Source organism: Lynx rufus, unplaced genomic scaffold (assembly GCF_022079265.1).
Source record: "Lynx rufus isolate CCGP_SWC_20201006 ecotype Redwood Valley unplaced genomic scaffold, mLynRuf1.p SCAF_41, whole genome shotgun sequence".
Classification (NCBI taxonomy): Eukaryota; Metazoa; Chordata; class Mammalia; order Carnivora; family Felidae; genus Lynx; species Lynx rufus.
The window spans coordinates 2,526,784-2,536,667 of record NW_025814858.1 but is presented as its reverse complement, the minus strand read 5'-3'; the positions used below and the strand labels follow the sequence as shown (position 1 = coordinate 2,536,667).

Here is a 9,884-nt window from a genome sequence, read left to right as displayed (position 1 = left end):
GAGACCGCTAAGAGGTTAGCAAGAAGATGTCATAAAGTGGCATGGTTTGAAAACACTGAAAGAGTGCAATAAAACAAAGAAGTGCAATTAGAAAATTCAGGAGAACCAGAAAATATCCATAAGTCGGTCTTACTCTGAATGAGCCAAGTGAAACATGGCATGGTTTAAAGCACTGATGGGATACAAAGAGAAAGGATCCATTTCACCTTGATGCCAGAGATGTCCTCATTCAGCAGGTCCAAGGACTCCAGGAAAAGAGTAGTAATTCTAATGTTTGCATATTATTTAATAATCCCAATAATTTAAACCATTTATTAGTGTTCAAGTTTTAGAATCAACCTTGAACCCTCTAAAGAGACTTGATTGCAGAGCATAATAGCAGTGTTAACAACAATGACAAACAGAAGCCCAAAGCTGATGGGAGACAGAGAAAAAGTGCAGCAAGGTTAAGGAAGACCTTTATCTTACAATGTAAGGAATGAAAAATGATAGTACAGGTAAGGGAAATAGGTCTCTATTTTAAAATTACATCTTGTGGGGTACCTGAGTGGCTCAGTGAGTTCAGAATCCAACTCTTGATTTTGGCTCAGATGATGATCTCACAGTTCATAAGACTAAGATGAGCATTAGGTTCTGCACTGACAGCTCAGAATTCTCTCTCTCTCTGCCCGTATCCTGCTTGAGCATACGCTCTCTCTCTATCTCTCTCTCTCTTTCTCTCTTCCAAATAACATACATTCATACATGCATACATATACATACATACATACATACATACATACATACATACATACATACATACATACAAACATAAAATTATATTGTGTGATGGTTAATTTCATGTTTTAACTGTGCTAAGCCACAGGGTACCCAGATATATGGCTAAACATTATTTCTAGTGAGTCTGTGAGGACATTTCTTAGTACAATTAACATGTGTATATCAGTAGACTAAGCAAAACATATTGCCTTGCCAAACACTGGGTGGCCTCAACTAATCGATGAAGACCTGAATAGAACAAAAGGCGGAGTAAGAGAGAATCCACTGTGTCTATCTGACTGTCTTCAAGTGGCGATATTGGTCTCCTGACTTCAGGCTCAAACTTGGAATGGAACATCCATCATCAGCTCTCCTGATTCTTAGGCTTTTGGAGTCTGCCTGGAACTAAACTACTGGATCTCCTGGGTCTGCCCTTCTCAGCCTCCATAATCCTGTGAGCCAATTCCTATTGATACTGAGTCTCTGGAGAACCCTAACTAGTACCTATATGTAACTTCATCCGTTATGTCTTTTTGCCCTCAGATCCAGTTCCTGCACTTCTCCTACAGACTCTGTTTCCTGGTTCCTTGCCAACTGGCTTCCAGAGGGGTTTGACCAATGGTGTTTGATGGGAGAAAGGGAGGAAGGTATAAGCCCAGAGGTTTTTCTCTCTCCTGCACCACTTCCTAGCAGTGATTTTATCTCCTCCAAATTCTAGCTTCTTTCCAAGAGCCTCTTCTCCCATGTTCTCAGTTCCTGCTAGGTATGGTTCTGAATTTCTCTAGCTCTGGGGGTGGAATCAGCTTTCTGATGATACTAATTCCTGATTGCTTCGCCATCCTTTGTTTGGTTCTGGGATTTCCCATCACGTGTGTAACTGTTTAAAATACCTATAGTGACTCACCGGCTGGCTGGACCTGACTGAAACAGTATACAGATAGAAGTTCGGGAATATATCGGAAGGTGAGGAGAGAGAAGACAGGTGGCGTAAGCGACCTATACGTCAACTTCACATAGGAAGTCAGTAGACGGGGCTTAAAACTGACAAATCAATAAGCAGCAGTATACTATATGACTTATATTCATGAAGATTCCTAACAAAAGAATATAAACCTGGAACAGTTAAAAGTGTTGCCTCAAATAATGGAGACAGGAAAGAGACCTGTGGTTGCCAGGAACTCAGGGGGGAAGGGAGAGATGAATAATAGATGAAGCACAGGGAATATTTACAGCAGTGAAACACCTTGTAAGACAGTGAAATGCTTTGAATCATGGCATTGTGCGTTTGTCAAGACTCACCGAACTGCACACCACAGTGAATGCTAAGGTAAACTTCGGACGTTAGTTAATAATAGTTTTCATATGGGCTCATCCGTTGTAACAAATGCACTACACTGACACAAGAAGTTTACAATAGGGAAAACTATGTTTTGGGGGGTAGGAGGGAGAACAGTGGAACTCTGCACTTTCCAGTCTTTTTCTGTAAACCAGCTTTTTAAAAGCTGTTTTAGAAAATAAACTCCCTTAAAAAAGGGAGGCAGAGAGACAGAAGAGGAGGGAAGGAAAGAGGGAGAAAGGGAGCTACTTAAAAGTCATGGAGGAAACTTAAGTGTGGATTACTAAGTGAAGGGATCCAATACGAGAAAGCCATTTGCTTTACGTTTCCAACTATGATAACGTTCTGGAAAAACAAAACAAAAGAAAAAACAACGACACCTCTACAGCAACAACAACAACAACAACAACAACAAAACGCCTTCGGAGACAGTAAAAAGACCAGTGGCTATTAGGGTTTAGGGGGAGAGAGGAAGTGGTAATAGGCAGAGCACAGGGCACTTTAGGGTGGCGTAAGTATTCTGTATGATATTGCAATAGTAGATACATACCATTATACATTTCTCAAAACTTATGAATCTATATAAAACAAAATAAACCCTAACTGTTAGTTAATGATAATGTTTCAAATGATAATGTGTCAATCAAGAATGGCTCATCCACTACTTATAATTAATGTATCCACATTAGTGCAAGGTACTATAGAAACTACCGGGGGTGAGGAACCTGTATTTTTTGTGCAATTTGTCTCTAAATCTAAAATTGTCCTTAAAAAATGGTCTGTTTAAAAAAGCCCTGATTTTAAAAAAAAGAAAAAAACAAAACAAAAGAAAGTGTTGCCTCTGGGGAAGAGGTGTTCATGGGGAAAAAAGCTTTTGATTTTTTATTGCAAGTCCTGATCTGCAATTTGGATGTTGTGGGGTTTTTTTTAACTATTTTATACAATACTTGGATTGATATATCTCAAATAAAAAAAAAATCTGTACACCTGCCAGAATAGATAACATGAAAAAGACCGTATTAGCAAGTGTTAGCAAGGCTATCAAGTATTCAGAGCTCACAGGCACTATGCAGGCACTAGTATAGAAAGAAGATTGTTTAAATCGGTATAACCATTTTGGAAACAGTTTGGAGGAATCTTACCAAAGCTGATAAGTTGGATGACACGTGACCCAGCAAATTCTCTCCTAGATAAATAAATACTATTGTAGAAAATGTTCACCAAATGACGTGTCCTATAATGTTCACTGAAGCTTTATTCATAATTACCCTAAGCCAGAACCTACCTAAATGTCCACCAAGAGTTGCAGAAATATTGTAAACTATTCATGGAATGAAATTCTATACACCAATGAGCAGAAAGTATCTATATATACAATAACATGAATATCACTAACATAAGTTTGAGTGAAGGAAGCTAGGTGTAGGACACATAATTCCATTTCTATATAGTCCAAAAACAAGCAAAAGTTGTATATTCTGTAAGAAGTCAGAATAATTGCCGTCCCAAAGGAGAGATAGACGGTGACTGAAAGAGGCACAGGTGGTCCCTTGGGGTCCTGGTACCTTTTTTAATGAGTGCTGATTCCACAAGTATATTGAACTTAATTGCATCAAGCTGTGCTCAGAATACTTTTAATAATATATGTTCTTTTTTGCGTGCCTGGGTGGCTAGCCACTTAAGTGTCCAACTTTGGCTCAGGTCATGATCTCATGGTTTGTGAGTTGGAGCCCTGCATCAGGTTCTGTGCTGACAGCTCAGAGCCTGGAGCCTGCTTCGATCCTGTGGCTCCCTATCTGGCCCTCCCCTGCTCACATGGTGTCTCTCTCTCAAAAATAAACAAACATGAAAAAGATAATATATGTCCTTTTGAATGTATACTATACTTCAGTAATCTTATTTTAATCTGAGTGCAGACGCCTAAGTCACACCATTTTTTCTCTACTGACTCTTCTAAACATTTTAAGAATATGTACTTTAAAACATCCTAGAAGATATATACATATATATACACAAAGAAAGAAAGAAATTGGCGGGAGGAGCCGGGAGGTGGGTGAACAGCAAAGAAACTCCAGCTTTATTACACAAGCATGGAACCAAATTCCTGTGGAGAGGGTGGGGGTGGAAAGGCTTCTTCTGACGACTTCAGACCAATGAGGGAACAAGAGAGAACATGGATCTGCCCCTACAGTCCTGGAGACCTCTCAATCTGGGCTTAGGAAGCAAGGGGACCTCCCTTGCGGTCCAGGGGTCTCCTACCTCCGCAGACCCGGTGCTGGGAGGCAGCAGAGGGCACAGCTGCCCCGGAGTCCCAGAAGGCGGCGCCGCATCCCGGGGACGCGGGCCGGGACCCTCTGGTGCTTCTTCGCCCGTAAAGTGCACTAGGGGACGCGCGCCCGGCTCTCACTGGTTCATCCCTCCGGGCACAACCCTTCCCGGGGCTGAGAGGTCGCGCGGCGGTGGCCCGCATTTCAAGCCCAGGCACTGGGAAGCGGCAGAGTCTCACCACGGGTGCCAGGTTCACTCCCAGGACTTGGCGCGCTTGGCGCCGCGCTTCTGCCAGGCTGCTCTCGACCCACACGTCGCCGACTACGCGGATGGTGGGCAAGGTGGTCCGCGTCGGGGTGGCCGCCCTCCCGCTCTCCTCCAGGGTGCGGCCCCCGGAGCAGGGCCCGGGGGCCGCGGGCTTACGGGGGCTGCTGTCCGCGCGGGACGGCGGTGGCGGGGGCAGCACCTTCCTCTGGCCGACCGCGACCATCCGGGCTCCGTGGCGCCTCCTCCTGGCAGCTGGCCGGCACGTCTGGAGGCGGGCCTCGGGGGGCTGGTGCCCCCTCGTGTACACCACCTTCTCCTCAGGCGCCTCCAGCGCGGCCCCTCCTGCAGCGCTAGAGGCTCCTCCCCGAGCGGCCGGGGCCAGGGCCTCTTCATGCGGCTTCAGCCTCCTCTTCATGCGGCTCAGGATGTGAGGCCGCTAGGGGCCGCCCGCGCTTGCCAGGTCTCGCCGCCGCCGCCGGGTCCTGATGAATTTCCTACCATGAAGCCAAATCAGGCGGCAGGCTGTGAGAGTTACACCGCAGTTGCTAGGAGACCAGGCGCTTTGTGAGGTCACAATGTCTGCCTATCTTATCACTGCCGGCTGCCCAAAGCTGCCTTAGGTTGGGCTGTGTTTAAGATTGTGCCCTCCAGAAAGACCTGCACGTAATCTTACCTGAGAAGGCCCATAGTTCTTGACGCGTTCAAGAGGGTTGTCCTCGACGGGAACGCACTGGTGCCTCAGCCTCCATTAATTCCATCTAACATGAGATGACACTTAGCGGTGGAGGGTACACACAACTTGCAATCAAACATGACTCTAAGAGGGTTTTAGCTAATTAAATGCCTTGTCATGCAATGCACCGAAAGCCAAATTGAAGTAACTACTCTACTCTTTCAAAGAATACAGATATACTGTGCCTTGTTTAGGGTTCCATATGTGTGTTGCATAGCTCACAGTTCAGGAAGCTGTTCTTCACAGCAGCAGCAAACACTTTGCCTAGTTAGTATCCATGCTCACTTTCACGCAGCTTAGGGAAGACCGAGGCATTGTGTGCTTCAGAGCAAAGCGTCAACGAATTCTGCGTGAGTGGCCATTAGGGCATTCAGTGCCACTAAAACCTATTCGGTACCTACCAATTCATGATATTTCAGGTAAGTCATACACAAGGTAGTAAAAGACCGTATGGGATTCCAAGGGTAGAACACGTGTTACAACATCAGTGTAAGTGCTTTGAAAGCACCCAGCATGGTCCATCCATCATCACCACATACACAAATAATTCACAAAATATTACAAGGACCACCTACCATGATCAATTGAAATCCACTTCCTCATGAAAGGATGACACCAAACTATGGGAATCAATAAAAGTGATAAGTCATGGTAACAATCAGAAGAGACACGTGCCAAGGTCAACGTCATACATGTGAGAGGCCTCTGTCTTTACTCAACTCCTTTTCTTAAACACACAAACCAAACTTTTGTCTAAGCAGCTTAGGCCAGTATGACCTCACGTTCATAAAGTGCTGAAAATGGAACGCTCTCCTCATATTCAGTAAGAGCAACCCCTGGATTTCCTTTTTCATTAAAAGTACTTTGTTTTCAAATTGGTTTCCACGCAACACCCAGTGTTCATCCCAACAGGTGCCCTCCTCAATGCCCGTCACCCACTTTCCCCTCTCCCCAACTCCACGTCAACCCTCAGTCTGTTATCAGTATTTAAGAGTCTCTTACGGTTTGCCTCCCTCCCTCTCTATAACTTTTTCCCCCCATCACGTCCCCCCGTGGTCTTCTGCTAAGTTTCTCAGGATCCACACATGGATGAAAACATATGGTAGCTGTCTTTCTCCGCCTGACGTCTTTCACGTAGCATAATACCCCCCACTTCCATCCACGTTGCTACAAATGGCCAGATTTCGTTCTTTCTCATTGCCAAGTAGTATTCCATGGTATACATAAAGCACAACTTCTTTATCCACTTGTCAGTTGATGGACAGCTAGGCTCGTTCCATAGTTTGGCAGTTGTTGAAAGTAGTGCTATAAACATTGGGGTACATGTGCCCCTATGTCTCAGCACTCCTGTACCCCTTGGGTAAATTCCTAGCAGTGCTATTGCTGGGTCTTAGGGTAGATCTATTTTGAATGATTTGAGGAACCTCCACACTGTTTTCCAGAGTGGCTGCACCAGGTTGCATTCCCACCAACAGTGCAAGAGGGTTCCTGTGTCTCCACATCCTCACCAGCAGCTATAGTCTTCTAATTTGCTCACTGTAGCCACTCTGACTGGCATGAGGTGATATCTCAGTGCGGTTTTGCTTTGGATTTTCCTGACAAGGGGTGCTGTTGAGCATCTTTTCATGAGTCTCTTGACAATCTGGATGTCTTTTTTACAACAGTGTCTATTCAAGCCTTCTGCCCGTTTCTTCACTGGTTTATTTGCTTTCCAGCTGTGGAGTTGGTGAGTCCTTTTTACAGGTTTTGGATACTAGCCAATTATCCAGTATGACTTTTGCACACATCTTTTCACATTCGGTCAGTTGCCTTTTAGTTTTGTTGATTGTTTCCTTCATTGTGGAGAAGATTTTTATTTTGATGAGATGCCAATAGTTCATTTTGCTTTTAATTCGCTTGCCTTTGGTGACGTGTCAGCTAAGAACTTGCTGACGCTGAGGTCAAAGAGGATATTTCCTGCTTTCTCCTCTAGGGTTTGATGGTTTCCTGTCTCACATTCATGTCCTTCATCCATTGTGAGTTTATTTTTGTGAGTGGTGTAAGAAACTGTTCTAGTTTCATTCTTCGGCATGTTGATGTCCACTTCTCTTAGCACCATTTGTTAAAGAGACTGTCTTTTTTTCCATTGGATATTCTTTCCTGCTTTGTCAAAGATTAGTTGGCCATACGTATGTGGGTCCAATTCTGGGGTCTCTATTCTATGCCATTAAGTCTATGTATTTGTTTCTGTGCAAATACCATGCTGTCTTGATGGTTATAGCTTTGTGGTAGAGGCGAAAGTCTGGCATTGTGGTGCCTCTCACTTTGGTTTTCTTCTTCAGTATTACTTTGGCTATTCAGGGTCTTTTGTGTTTCCATACACATTTTATCATTGCTTGTTCCAGCTTGGAGAAGTGTGCTGGTGCAATGTGATTGGTGCTGCATATAATGTGAGGATTCCGTTGGGTCGTATTGACATTTCGCCAATATTTATTCTTCCAAACCATGAGCCTGGAATGTTTTTTGCTTTCTCTGTATCTTCTTCAATTTCCTTCACAAGCCTTCTATAGTTTTCAGTATACAGATCTTTTACCTCTTCGGTTAGGTTTATTCCTACGTATTTGATGACTCTTGGTGCATTGTAAATGGGATCCGTTTCTTTATTTCTCTTCCTGTTGCTTCATTATTGGTGTATAAAACGCAACCAATTTCTGTACATTGATTTTGTACCCTGCAACATTGCTAAATTCATGTATCAGTGCTAGAGGACTTTTGATGGAGTCTGTCGGAAATTCCATGTATAGTGTCATGCCATCTGCAAAAAGTGGAAGTTTGACTTCATCGTTGACTTAATCGATGATACCTTTAATTTCATTTACTCTTTGATTACTGAGGCTAAGACTTCCAACACTATGTTCAACAACCGGGGTGAGAGTGGACATCTCTGTCTTGTTCCTGATCAAGGGGAATGCTCAGTTTTTCCCCCTTGAGGACGATATTTACTGTGGGCTTCTGATAAATGGCTTTTATGGTGTTTAAAGTAGTTTCCTTCTATCCCAACTTTCTTGAGGGTTTGTATTAGGTAAGGATCCGGTGTTTTCTCAAATACATTTTTCTGCATATATTGACAGTGTACTATGGTTCTTATCTTTTCTTTTATTAATGTGATGTAGCACAATGATTGATTTGTGAATATGGCACTAGCCCTACAGGCCAGGAATTAATCCCACTTGACCGTGTTGAATAATACTTTCTATATGCTATTGAATGTGATTTGCTAGTATCTTGTTGAGAATTTTTGCACCCCTATTCATCAGGGATATTGGCCTGTACTTCTCCTTTTTTTCTGTGTCTCTGTCTGGTTTGGGAATCACCATAATGCTGGCTTCATAAAATGCGTCTGGAAGTTTTCCTTTCATTTCCATTTTTTGGAACAGCTTGGGAAGGATAGCTATTATCTCTGCTTTTTTTTTAATTTATTTTTTTTTCAACGTTTTTTATTTATTTTTGGGACAGAGAGAGACAGAGCATGAATGGGGGAGGGGCAGAGAGAGAGACACAGAATCAGAAACAGGCTCCAGGCTGCAGGCTCCGAGCCATCAGCCCCGAGCCTGACGCGGGGCCTGAACTCACGGACGGCGAGATCATGAGCTGGCTGAAGTCGGATGCTCAAACATCTGCGCCACCCAGGCGCCCCTGTTATCTCTGCTTTAAATGTCTGCTAGAAATCGCCAGGGAAGCTACCTGGACCAGGACTCTTATTTATTGGGAGATTTTTGACAACTGATTCAATTTCCTCACTAGTTATGGGTCCGTTCACATTTTCTATTTCTTCTCGTTTGAGCTTTGGAAGTGTGTGGGTATGGAGGCATTTGTCCATTTCTTCCAGGTTGTCCAGTTTGTTGGCATAGAAGATTTTCTAGTGTTTCCTGATGAATGCTTGAATTGCTGAGGGATTCTTTGTAATAATTCCATTTTCATTCGTGATTTGACCTATTTGGTTCCCCTCTCTTTTCTTTTTGAGAAGCAGGCTAGACGTTTATCAATTTTGTGTATTTTCTCAAAAGCACCACTCTTGGTTTCATTGATGTGCTCTACTATTTTCCTTTCGACTCCATATTGTTTATTTCTGCTCTGATCTTTATTATTTTTCTTCTTCTGCTCGCTTTGGGGTGTCTTTGCTGTCCTGCTTCTAGTTCCTTTAGGTGTTCTGTTAGATTTTGTATTGGGGATTTTTCTTGTTTCTTGACATAGGCCTGGATAGCAATGTTTGTTGTTGTTGTTGTTGTTGTTGATGTTGTTGTTGTTTTTGTTGTTGTGTTTTGTTTTGTTTTTTTTGTTCCCTGTCAGGACAGCCCTTGCTGCATCCCGAAGGGTTTGCATTGTTGTATTTCATTTTCATTTGTTTCCTTATATCTTTTAATTTCTTCTCAAATTGCCTGGTTGACCCATTTATTCGTTACTGGGATGTTTTTTGACCTCCATGCTTTTGGAGATGTTCCGTTTTTTTTTTCTGTGTTTAATTTAATGTCCCGTGCAATT

At 43.3% G+C, this 9,884-nt stretch overlaps 1 protein-coding gene across 1 annotated transcript; it reads right to left on the bottom strand.

Moving 5' to 3' along the window:
• Positions 1-4,310: 4,310 nt before the first annotated feature.
• LOC124525409 (uncharacterized) lies at positions 4,311-5,045 on the bottom strand. The gene has a single exon (XM_047097789.1). It carries the CDS (start codon positions 5,043-5,045, stop codon positions 4,311-4,313), a length of 735 nt encoding a protein of 244 aa, XP_046953745.1.
• Between the last annotated feature and the right edge of the window lie 4,839 nt (positions 5,046-9,884).

Bases quoted from the DNA above. Each gene is read 5' to 3' on its own strand.
- LOC124525409 (XM_047097789.1), bottom strand. From the start codon at position 5,045: ATGAAGAGGAGGCTGAAGCCGCATGAAGAGGCCCTGGCCCCGGCCGCT.